The 13,028-nt window shown below is 40.4% G+C and overlaps 1 protein-coding gene across 1 annotated transcript in view; it reads right to left on the bottom strand.

The window, feature by feature from the left end:
- Positions 1 to 89: 89 nt before the first annotated feature.
- The window catches only part of LOC131934698 (atrial natriuretic peptide receptor 2), a 55,071-nt gene continuing 42,132 nt past the window's right edge, over positions 90 to 13,028 (bottom strand). Inside the window, exons 14-21 of the mRNA XM_059290780.1 lie at positions 7,099 to 7,279; positions 6,105 to 6,245; positions 5,538 to 5,661; positions 5,004 to 5,072; positions 3,806 to 4,079; positions 1,905 to 1,999; positions 1,510 to 1,586; positions 90 to 1,283 (exon numbers count right to left, since the gene is read on the bottom strand). Coding sequence (XP_059146763.1) covers positions 590 to 1,283; positions 1,510 to 1,586; positions 1,905 to 1,999; positions 3,806 to 4,079; positions 5,004 to 5,072; positions 5,538 to 5,661; positions 6,105 to 6,245; positions 7,099 to 7,279 — 1,655 coding nt within the window. The 3' untranslated portion in view covers positions 90 to 589. The remainder of the gene's footprint in view (positions 1,284 to 1,509; positions 1,587 to 1,904; positions 2,000 to 3,805; positions 4,080 to 5,003; positions 5,073 to 5,537; positions 5,662 to 6,104; positions 6,246 to 7,098; positions 7,280 to 13,028) is intronic.

Raw genomic sequence — 13,028 nt, 5'->3', positions numbered from 1 at the left:
TTCCTCTATATTTTAAAAGAATAAATAACATTATAATAAATACTAATATATAAAGAATTATGTTTAATACATGGGTGAAACATATATAATACTTTAGAGCTGTTTACTGTAACAAATATTTAATGCTGACTTGGATAAAACTCTCTTGTGAACTCTTAAGTGCTACATGCACTCTGATTAGTTGTACGGCTTTTGTTGGAAATAATTGATATGTGTTTCAATTGTTTTATATTTCTGCAGCATATAGTCAACAGATTTTAATGGCATACAAGATTTTAAAAGCTTCAGATAATTTAAACACATTAACCCCTTGCTAAATGCCAAATTTTATAAGAAAATGTACAGGTCATGATATGTGCCAAGTGTGCTCAAAATCTAAAAATAGCATTGAACAAGCTGTAATTCCAGTAAATCATTTTTTAAAAAGAGGTTCACATTATTCTTTAAAATGAAATTATTTAAAAAAAGCCTAAATTTCTTTTTTACTCTAGAAAATTTGTATTTATCAAGAACCTTTTTGCGGTTAAAAAAAAATTGTTTTGAGATCAGATATTAACATTAGTAAACATTTCTAAACATTAATCATCACCTATGTAATTTCTATTCTGGGGATATCATGGGGGTCAATGACCCCTCGTCTGTCGTTATATTTCTTCCGCACCGATCTTTTTTTCTGCACGGTTTCCAGTTGTTGACTTGTGTCGCCAAAAACACTGGAAACATTTTCGTTGTTGTCTCCTGACAAACTGGGCAAATATTCAAAGTCAGCGTTCTGAGACCCCCAGGGGCCAACAGAGTTATCCACCCTATTGAGGTCGGGGTCGCTGCTGTTGTCTGACAGGCTATAGCAGGCGCTGTCTTTTTTAATAGCCTGCTTGACATAGCTAATCGTTTCCGTAGTGTCTGTTTCGTTGTTAGTATTTCCCATATTGTCAGCTTCCTCGCATTTATACTTCCCCCACGACGTACCATCTGATTGGTTGTTTAATTTAGCCACAAGTTCAACCGGTGCAACAGTGGCGTATCTACGTTTCGGGACATTACTAGAAGCGCTGATGACAGCACTGGCGCTGCGCATGTCTGCGAGTTTACTGGCGTCTGACAGAGGGCCGTGGGTGCTGCTGGCGTCCTCAGAGTCGGAGGTGTAGGGGGTGTTCTCCATGGTGATGTTGCTGACAGTGATGGACGTCTTCCTTAGGGCGCTGAACATGCTGTCCCCCACTGTGAGGGTGCAGTAGGACGGGGTGGGAGGATGGCCTCCATCTTCAAGGCTCTTTTGTAAACTAGGATTATAAGATTAAAAAGGAGAAAATTATACAATTTATAATCAGGATTTACATAACTGCTTTGCATAAGATACTGTGTTAGCTATTTTGTTTTCGTGTCCCCATTGGATGGCGTCACCTGGTGCGGCTTGCAACTCCCTCCACCACCTTGTTACGCCACTGAGTCAGCTAAGTCATTAAAATTATTAAACCAAACTCTCCAGCAGTATAAAAATAAACTTACTCTACAAGAGACTGAGGCAGTGGCTTCTTGTAGTTTGTCTTCCCTGCTAGCCAGAATGTTTTATGTAAGCCCTTGCCCTTTAGAAAAAAAAAAGTTTTAATTATGTTAACTAGGGTATAACAATGAAAACCTGAATGAAGCTTAGAAATAAAGTTTAAATGAGCCTTTACTTCAAGCTCAATCAAAATCTCAACGTCATCCATATCATAATTTCTTCCAGGCATCTCTCATCTCTTTGGGGTGCTCTAAGTCTACCGCCCCACCCACCCCCCCAAACAAGATGGAATTTATATAGTGAACATATACTTTTACTAGTGTCCGCCCCCCCCCCCCCCCCCCCCCCCACCGTAGAAAGAAGATAGAGTAAAAGCTTCTAAAAATAACTGTTGACCTACCTTGACCTCAATGAAGCCCCTCTCCACCATCAGAAAACCCCAGTCAAGGTCATCCAAAGCCTCCTTCATCTCATTGCTCATGTGGATGTGAAGGGCTGGGGTAAAATTAGGGAACACTTAACTTTGTAAATTTTTTTTTTTTTTTTTTTAATACTTTTATTTGCAATTAAAACAAGTACATCAACATCAAATTTTTTAACATAATTTTGAACACCAAATGAAAACGAAAGGTTTTGCAAATGTACATAATGAATATTTACATGATGTCATGTATTTGATTATAAAAAAATTGCAAAGGATGACAGTAAAAGGGGTGAAGGTCAAAAGAAAGTGTCAGAAGTCGGGGTGGGGAGAGGAAAGGAAATTTTCAGAGAGGGTCAATGGGACAGTGAAGCATTTTCTATGTAGGGAAACAACTTAAGTTGACTAGTTGAAAGGGTGTTGTAGTGGTCGCATTGAGTTTTCAAAAGGTTGCAGTGTGAAAGATGAGGGGAAAGAGACAAGATTTAGAACTTTAAATAAGTTCTGGATATTGATGTTGCGGTGGGTGGTGGGGTCGTTGGAACAGTTAAAGGGATTGTGGGGTTATCATGTCTGAGGGTAAAGTAGATAGATGGGGAGAGAGGAGGGGGTAGATTTTTTATTTATTTTTTTTTTTATTAATTCAATTGTTATAAACATTTAAATCAGTAATAATAATATATTTGATAGATTTTACATAGCATCAAAGACATGAACAATGAACATCAATTGCATATATAATAATCAAAGGGAAAAAATAAAATGGCATAAGAACTAGATTAAAATAAGGTGTGCAAACTAGGTTTCTCTTCACTGCTTAGTTTAGTGTGCTGCGGAGTCAAAAGTTCACACTGTAGCAACCCATAGACAGAAATAGAAACGACTGTGGGAGAAGTGTCTCTGTAATCACGTACTGATCTACCATTCCAAAACTTTCCATGACATAAAATTGACCCTTGGCAATGAGGGCACGCTACCTTGAAATGTCCGCCAGTCCGGTTGAGTGGGGGGGGGGGGGGGGGGGGGGAGTGTGTGTTGGGGGGGGGGGGAGTGTGTGTTGGGGGGGGGGGGGTTGAGGTGGGTATCTCTTTCTACCATTCAGGTTGTGCATTTTAAAACCCGGGAAACAGAAGACTGTTCTAATGTTAATTTACTTGGGGGCTGATCGAGTGATGTTTGGCTTGAGACTGTCTAAATTAAAATTAATACTTTATTTATTTCTTTCCTGTATATTTCTTTTTTTTTTCTCAGTTAAGTGAGAGTTCCCAGTCTATGTCTTAGCTTTGCTTGAAATATTTCTTTTAACTCGATGTCCGTGTATTTTGTGAAAAAATATCTGACTTTATTCCTAATTTGCCATATAGTCAATCTATAAATAGCCGTTGCTACTAGTCTGTTTTCGTCTTCTGTTCTTTGTCTAGTCGTGTTAATTAAATTAAGTGTGATTGCTTTATTTGTTGTGGCTGTTTGATTGGTGGTGTTTAATATTTTCGCAAGTGTTTGCTTTGTTTTCTGTACTAATATACAATCTAAATAAATGTGTTTCTCAGTTTCTTGTATATTTTGTTTACACGTTTGACATGTTATTTTAACATTTTGATTTGACTTTGTATTTCGTGAAACTTAACTTTGTAAAATTATCCTAATTCTCATAAAATATCATTTTTAAAATTTAGAATTCTCGTTTATTATGGTTCGGTAATGGTAAATCTATGCAACTTGTTAAATGTTTATTTTATAATTTTTTTTTTAAATTTTATTATTTTATTCAAAGAGAGTATCTTTTAAAAATAAAAAGGAAATATAATCTGAGGGTAACGAAACAAAGGGAGATAATTGGCATACTATCTGACTCTCTTTAAAAAAGAAGAGTTACGTACCTTTCCCGGTAGATTCCATTCTACTGGCCATATTCACCGTATCACCAAACAGGCAGTACCTAGGCATCGTCCGTCCAACCACACCGGCCGCACACGGCCCCGTGTGGAGCCCCACCCTCAAATTTAACCGCTCCTCGGGCTTGTGCCGGATGCGGAAGTGTGTGACGGCAGAAATGAGGTCCAGCGCCATGTTTGCGATTTCTCCGGCGTGCCGTGTTCCATTTTTCTTGGGGCAGCCACTGACACACATGTAGGCGTCGCCGATTGTTTCAACCTACGGAGTAATAATAGCAACATAGCAGTGTTTCTTCTAGACTTTTTTCTCCGGGGGGGGGGGGGGGCACTCGAGATTTTCGGGGGGGGGGGGGGGGGTAAACTTTCTTCGGGGGGGGGGGGGGGCGGACACTGTTAAAAGTATATATTTTCTATATAAATTATATAAATTTCATTTCGTTCGGGGGGGGGGGGGGGGGCGGTAAAAAATTTCGGGGGGGGGGGGGGCAAAGCCTCCCCGAAGAGATGCCTGGAAGAAACTCTGCAACATAGAAACAATCCTAACATTTCGTTTCGTTTCTTTACAAGGTCTTGTGGTTTGTCTTTTTTTTAATGTGAACTCAAGACTCATGTAACACTAGGGGTACCGCAAATAATGTCATGGAATTTAATCACATTTTTACCAATTAAACGTTACGTGTAACAAAAAGCCACTATTTATAATGTCACAATAACCCATCATTCCTCATCAGAGAATTCCTCATCATTAGAATGTTAACGCGAACGCATCATTTATTTTTAGCGAATACCAAATTCATGTTGCGACACCTCACCTCCCACCCCTCATAGGGTGTGTGACGTCATTTATGGACCAACGAAATAGCGCAATATTTGAACCTACGCCGCACGTCACTTCACAACATACTTTTGAGGGGAAATGAAGTGGGATGGGAGGGGTGTTGATAATGTTAGTGTGTGTGTGGGGGGGGGGGGCGGTCCGGATGGTGTTATTTGTGTCTTCCAATTTGACATTTTTCTCAAAGGTATGAAGTTTTCCGTAGCTTCAGTCTCGGCGTGTGTGTTTACATTGGTTTATTTACTTTATTTGCAATGACTTTTTATGTTTAGAGGGTAGGCCCCACACAGTAAAACGAATGCCACATTTTCGCTTATCTGGTTTCTATACACTGAAGACTTATCCTACCTTATAGACATCTCTACGTGCTATAACCTCATCAAAACATGTGTACAAATCATTGAGCAAATCTACCACCTGTGAAGAAACCAAAACAACAATTTTATTTCTCTACGCCTTGATAAAAAAAAAAAAACAATAATTTCACTAATGTCTTGCAAAACATCAATTAAACATTAAATTTATATTGAAAAGTTTAGGTTTAGTTTCATCATCATTTTCCGTTCGTGCCCAAGACACACGCGGTAGATGAATTAGAGTTCACCTGCTTCAGAGACCTCGGCATATAAAGGAATAGTGTGGTCAGCACTATGCCCAGCCGCTTTTGTTTCCCTAAAGTAAGTTAGGTACCCATCAGAGCGAGGTGGACTCAGGGACGTTCCACTGATTTGAACCCGGATTCGAACTCGATACTCTCGGGTTAGTAGGCTAGCTCTCTACCACGCCGTCCCCGACAGGTGTGGTTTATTGCTCTATTATTGTTTCTTGAATAAAGCCCCCCCCCCCCCCCCATGAAGATCTATACAAGAAAATATAGCTAACCTCTAGCGGTCTACTCTGGCTTGCTATAGCTGTGAAGCCAACAATATCAGAGAAGAAGATGGACACGTGATCGAAATATTCTGGAATCACAGACATCCCACTTTTTAGCTGTTCAGCTACCAGCCTGCAAGGTTTGTACATTTTAAAATGAAATAAACATTTTTGATTATTGGTTATAAATGTGTACTAAAATTACTTTGAAAAATGGAAATAAAAGGATGGAAAAAACTTTTGAATTTAGAATGGAAACATAAACAACTTATAACATAAGTGGCGTGGGTACGAAAAACATGCTACAGGCCTAATTCTATATGACCTATGTTTCTTTCAGTCATTCGTTTGGGGGGGGGGGGGGGAGATAGAGAAGGGGCAATTCTCCCCTCCTCCAAGCACGTCTACTCAACACTCCCCCACCCCGAACGAAAAGTCTGATAGAAATAAATGCACGACACACAACAAGCTGTCGGTTGAGGAAATATATACATATTCCTCGTTTTGTATTCAACTAAGAGAAAACATGTGATGTTGACACGCGTGCGCCAGAATGCACGTGCATCAAGAACTCACGGCGGCAGCATCTGGTAGAGCAGCGTGTCCGTCTTCCGCTTCTCAGCCTCCAGCTCCTCCGTGCGGTCAGTGACCAGCTGCTCCAGGTTGCTGCTGTAGGACTCCAGCATGTGCAGCATGTTGTCCATGATGTTCAGCCTCCTGCTGGGGACAGGCAAGGGGGGCGTGGTCATAGGGGCTAGACAAGAGGGGCGTGGTCATAGGGGCTAGACAAGAGGGCGTGGTAATAGGGGCGAAACGAGAGGGCGTGGTCATAGGGGCTAAAGAAATGGTCATGGTCATAGAGGTTATCAAGAGGGCGTGGTCATTGGGGCTAAAGAAGAGGGCGTGGTCATAGGAGCTAAACAAGAAGGCGTGGTCATAAGAGCGACACAAGAGGGTGTGGTCATAGCGGGTAAAGAAGAGGGCGTGGTCATAGGGGGGTAAAGAAGAGGGCGTGGTCATAGGGGCGAAACAAGAGGGCGTGGTCATAGGGGCTAACAAGAGGGTGTGGTCAAAGGAGCTAACAAGAGGGTGTGGTCATAGGGGCTAAAGAAGAGGGCGTAGTCATAGGGGGGTAGACAAGTGGGCGTGGTCATAGGGGGTAGACAAGAGGGCGTGGTCATATGTTTTATATAACCTGTGGTCGCCATTTTTAGTTGATAAATACCAAGGCTTCTTCATAGATGCTAAAAAAAGGTCATTAAGTAACAAGATTGGCGTCTTCATCGATTATAACGCGAACTACATGGCGCCTTTCAACTTTTAGCCCCAACAAAGTGATCTTGTTTTCCTACTTTCATTTTAAAAAGAACCTTAAACGCTCACTTCGATTCTAAGTCAAATCGCCCACACGATATGAGTCCATGCTTCACACATATACAGAAATGGCCACACGCAATCTAACAATTATAGTTATCCAAATCACAATCGATTTTTACGTCACACTCAACCTCTGCCCTCCTCCCGATCAAAAACATTTCTAAAAATAAAAAAAGGAGAAAAAATATCTCACTTGGTTCCATTGAATTCCCGCAGTTTTTTCCGGATGTTGTGAAAATCTGGGCGTGCCTCCGGTTCTTCGGACCAGCATAAGGCCATGAGGGTGAAAGCTTTGGCGGGCAAATCGTTCTCGTTAGGCACGAGAGGTCGGTACGGCCTGCCGTGGTTGATGCTCTTCACTAGTCGAATAATATCTATGAACAGAAAGATCTGGGTTTTATTTCTCAACTCTAGGCCTATGAGAAACCAGCCCAGATTATAAACTAAGCAAGGGAAGCAACTAGATTTTAAACTAAATAAAGGGAGACGACTTATAGAAACGCTTGTCTTTTGGTCAAAATTATTGTAAAAATACTTCAAACGTTTGTGTACCTACTAGATCTAAATATAAAAAAAAAATACCACACACCCTCCGAACCCCCCCCCCCTCTCCCCCAAAAGAAAAATGCACAAAAAATAACTACGACTTTCTAAGTTAAGAAAACAGTAGCGATATAGAATTAAAGGTCTGAGAAAGAAACTGCCATTGTTACCCATCGAATTTATTAAGTGAGACGAACCTATGCAGTTTACGTGTGGAATTTATTTTTCCTGGAGTTAAATCATTAACTACTTGATTAGACTCTAGAGAGGAAGAGAAAATTATGTGTTTATGGACCCAACAAGGTTGAGTATGTAGCCAACCGCCTTGTTGGTTTTGATCGAAAGAATCCCATGCACGCTACGCACAGACCCATACATATTGTATACATGTGTGTATATATACATGACAACTAACAAATATACACACACATAGACCTAAACAAGAATACTAATCATACACCCTTACACGCATGTACTCTTACACACATTTATCCTTAGTCCCTTACACACATACAACACGCCTCCGCATCTAGACACACGCAGAGGCGTAGCGAAGGGGAGCAGGGGGGTACATATGTCCCCAGGCGCCGACTTTAGGGGGTGCCAAAATGGGTTGGAAAAACAAATTAAAATCTTATTTTAGCTGCATTTTTGCTATATAAATAAATATAAAAAATATATGAGGGGGGGGGGTGCAAATCGAAAGTTCGAGAGGGGAGTGCAAATCGAAAGTTTGAGGGCGGGGGGGGGGGGGCAAATCGAAAATTGAAAGGGTTGACCCCGAGGGGGCGCCAAATTGAAAGTTTGTCCCCGGGCGCCGGGAAGGGTCACTACGCCTCTGGACACACGTGATTGCCTACACCTACACACGTCCTACACACATGTCAAACATTTTATTGTGCCCAACTTCTGACAACCTCGTCATTCACTCAGCTAATTAAACTAATTACAAAAAAACAAAACTCGACGAAACATTAAAAAAATTAATGAGGTTTTTTTTTTAAAGGAAAGAATTGTAAATTTTTTGCTTGAATTCTGGTATCATAACTCTTTTATTATCATAGGGGCATCCATCAGCATAAACCTCATATAGGAACCCCTTTAGCTCGTTCCTTGGATTTCAATAGTTTATTCAGATCGTGGCGTTTTAAAAAAAAAAGATGCACAAATATAATCTCTCAGGATTTTGGATGCTAGGAATGATTTATTCGAGTCTCATTTTTGCTTCCGGTATGAGAAATGTGTAGGTTTCTACTTCATTTATCATGATCTGGCATCAACTTTTTTGTTTTCTTGAACTTTAAACTCACGCCCATGTAGTAGTCACGTGACCAGGAGTAGTATATTAGGTCGCTTTTGGTTAGTATTTTTGGCGGAGCAGGTGGTGGGAAGGCGCAAAGGTTATATAGTAAAATACTCGGAGCAGGATGCGCAGCCTGCCGCAGCCTGCCGCAAAGACATATAGTAAAATACTACGCCAGCTGCCGCAGGGTGGGTGAGCAGGATGCACCGCAGGCGCAAAGACATATAGTAAAATACTACGCCAACTGGGGTTGGCGGAGCAGTGAAGGGTGAGTCACCTTTTGGTGACCTTGTGACGTAATCATTGACCTTGTGACGTAATCAGTGACCTTGTGACGTAATCATTGACCTAGTTACGTAATTTTAATGTGTTTTTTAATGAGTTTTAATGAATTTTTAAAATTTTAATTAATTTTTGACCTAGTTACGTAATTTGATTATTTGTTTTTATTACATAATTGTTTAATTTGTTTGTTTACTTGTTGTTTAATTTAATTACTTTGTTTATATTGTGTAATTTTTTATTTTTTATTAACGAGTTACATAATTTGATTATTTGTTTACTTTTTAATTATTTTTATTTTGTTTATTTTTAATTTTATTTTATAATTAGTTTGAATTTAAATAAAAGACTAACACTAGCGTGGACTTTGTATAGGGACCATTCAGCAACACAACGAACGGTTACCGAAAATAGAACATCCATTTAACCACATCTGTTACTTATCGATCCGCAATCCTTTGTTCTTGTCAAACACTGGACAACGGGCGCGTTAATATTGATTCCACCCACGGGCCATCAAATGATGGTCCGCCTAATTAATTTGGTCATGCATCGTGGGTTTTTCCCCGCTCGATTTGACGGGTCATGATGATTTATGTGGGTTCGCGAAGCGATCCCACCGGGGGGTATGGTAATTAACGCGAAACCAGCATTAAGTGTGGGAACACCTGTTACCACGTTAATCGGTTTTTTCCCCCCGGTTGGTTCCCGTGCTTTTCACTAACAGTTATACGGACAGTATCATAGGTTTTTCATCGAGTAAAGAAATAGTATTGAGCGACTCGGGTCGAGCCCGTGTGTTGTATGTAGTTGGTATATCTATGTTTAGGAGTTAGATGCGGCAGAGTTTATACGAGGGTCGGTGAAGTTTTCACCGAGGTTGGTTTTGAACTCGGACCATGCATGTTTAGGAATTGCTAGGTGTGGAGTTTATACTAGGGTGGTATGGTTTTGGTTTCACCATGGCTTGGTTCAAAGTTGATACATGTATGCTTTGGAGTTGGTAGGTTTCAAACTACGGTGAAGTTTTCACCGAGGCAGGTTACAAAGTTGATACAGGCATGTTTTGGAAGTGTTAGGGGCCGAATCCATACTAGAGTGGGAAGGATTTTGTTTTCACCGAGTGATGTTGGTTCACGGATGTTTTGGAAGGGGTTGGTGTAGAGTCTATACTATGGTCGGTGAAGTTTTCACCGAGGCAGGGTTCGAAGCTAGACCATGTATGTTTAGGAATTGTTAGGGGTAGAGTTTACACTAGAGTTGAGGGAGTTTTGTTAACACCGAGGCAAGTTGATACATACATGTTCTTGGAATTGTTGTGGGTAGAATGTATACTAGGGTCGGTGAGTTTTCACCTAGGTAGGTTTCAAAGTTGTTACATGTAGGGCCTATGTTTTGGAGTTGGATTAGGGCCGTGTTCATACTAAGGTCGGTGAAGTTTTCACCGAGGCCTGTTTCAAACTCTGTCCATCCAGGTCTTGGAGTTGTTGCGGATAGAATTTATACTAGGGTCGGTGAAGTTTTCCCGATGTAATATTGTTTTTGTCTTTACCAGTTCGTTTTGTGATGGTGTGTGTGTGTGTGTGCGTGTGTGTGTGTGTGTGTGTATGTGAGAGCTTTTTGGTTTGAGTGAAAAAAGTTTGGTTTGCGGTGTATAACAGACACCGATGTTTTGACTGCGTAGGATTTCAAAGTTGGATGGGAAAGTTGTCACACCTTTTAATCAGCTATTACAATAAATCACAAAAGAGCATTTAAATGTATATAAAAAAATTTATTTACTTAAAACAACTCCTGTGTGTGTGTGTGTGTGTGTGTGTGAATGTGCAGCCTGTACAAAAGGACAGTCTGGATAATAGCGTCGATGTTCTTCTTCTACCACATCACCCGTTTCCCAACCTCTCAACGTATTCAAACAGAAAATATACTTGACAAGGTCGCCAGGTCCAATGAAGATAAAACCATTTTTAGCCAAACTGATAGGGTCGACCGGGTAGACGTCGGACCAACACCCTGAAAATGTTTGCAACCTTTCCTCCTCATCATGGAACCTGATGTCACTGTCCCTGTCAGAAGCTGGGTTGGGTGGTTGTGGTGTCTCATCAAGGGGTTCAATAAAGGTTCCACCTATAGGTCGCTGTACAAACACTCTCTCATAACCTAGATTCATCTCCCCTTGATTAGTCTCATGAAAGGTATTGATCATCTGTACAGGATACAATCTCACTTCATCTGGTCCAATATCAAGACCAGTTTCCGTTTGATCCGACATTCCCGTGCTCTCACTGGAATCCCATCCACAGCACTGAAGACAAAAACATTCACCGGACATGGTATAGGGTTCTTATACGGCGGTGTTTATAGTATTCCCTGAATACCACGCCTGGGTGGGCTATCGATCAATACCGTAAAGAGCGGTTTCCAACTCGGATCCAGTATTTTAAATGGTTGATTTTGATTTCAGTCATGCCTCTTATACAGGATACCGAATCACATAACTTTCAGGGACAAGTAACAAAACAATAACTCACATCAAAAATTTAAAAAAGACCGTTTATATCATAAGTTTTTATTGAATAAAAACAACCCCATCAGCATACCGTCATGGTTCTGTCTTATTTACATATTTACATTAAAGTCTCGTTAAAGTCATGGTTGGTAAACTAAAGGTTCTTATATGTCTAGGGGAGATGTTGTCACATTGTCTGCGTCTACTCGTCTTTTAATGTAAAAGTAAGAAAGTGAGTTTCTGTGTTGGGTGTAAGTGTATATCCCCGTGTTGTATGCTCTGAACCCTGTGTTTGTCCCACCACTTGGTTCCTTTGTTGTGAGGACCTGCATGAAAGATTCTTTGCCTAGTGTGTTGTGATTTTTAGATAATCCTTTGGTTGATGTTTTATTATAGTCGCCAAAACAGTGGTACGTCTTGCTACATAAAGATACCATCCCATCCCCTTCATATTCTAGCTTAAACAACCCAGGTGTTCTCTTTTCATAAATTTTCCTAGCCCTACACTCTAGACAATGACTATCTACCGTGCCTTTGCCGCTTATAAATTGTGGTCTATGTGAGTCACATACTTCTGAGGGGAACCATTTATGGTAAATGTCAAAAAACTCGTGTTCTAGTCCCGGTCTTACGGCTTTTAACAAGTCATCGGTACTTAAGGCTAAGTATAAACTGTCAGTGTCCATCTCACATAGCTGAAAGTCGGTTCTATCTATATACCTGTCTATAAAATCATAATAAAATTCTAACATCCTAAGTTTCGCGTACTGATAAACGAAAAAGCCTATCTGAAGAGGGAGATCCCAAACTATCTTCTTTTTTAACGTTTCTACTTCGTAAACAGCGTCGGTAAGTTTTGTCATTTTTTTAAATCGTGGATTATTAATACAATCCCCTATATCCCTATCACTACAGTAGGTCATGTCCGCATGTCGTGTTTTATCCGTCAAAGTTTTACCGTATGCCGCGTTTCCTAACAATTTCATTGTTTCACTAGTTATCGCGTATTTGACGTCTATGTCCCCCTTTCTTCGCGCGTCTGAAACTGTATCCCCAAATGTCTTAAAACATGCAACCGGATTATATTCAACGACTTGATAAATTTTACTGACTACCAACCCATGATTTAAATACCACTTTAAAAGGGGGGTCGCTAATAAAATTTTCTCCCCTGTAAAGCTACCGATTAAAGTCCGTCTACCGCTAGTTAATAAGTTGTTATCGATCGCGTATTGTCTCATAAACGGTCCGATGTCATCGCGCGTAACGTCCGTATTTTTAAAAATCGGTGTCATCTCACTAAAATGTTCTCTTAAACTATCCGGTACTTTAATGTCGCATTCTATCAGTCCAAAACACGAGTCGTCTAAAACAGAATCGATGATCTGTTTTTCAGTCAGGGGCCATTTCTTACCATAGGTCGGTGTCGGTGTCTTTTGTGATTTGTCAATAGATTTTAAATAGTCTTTAATAGTTGGGTTCATTT

Source organism: Physella acuta, unplaced genomic scaffold, assembly GCF_028476545.2.
Source record: "Physella acuta isolate Inbredline_101_S28 unplaced genomic scaffold, ASM2847654v3 ptg000012l, whole genome shotgun sequence".
Lineage (NCBI taxonomy): Eukaryota > Metazoa > Mollusca > Gastropoda > Physidae > Physella > Physella acuta.
Note: the sequence above shows the minus strand (reverse complement) of the source record. Positions and strands in the feature narration are given on the sequence as shown.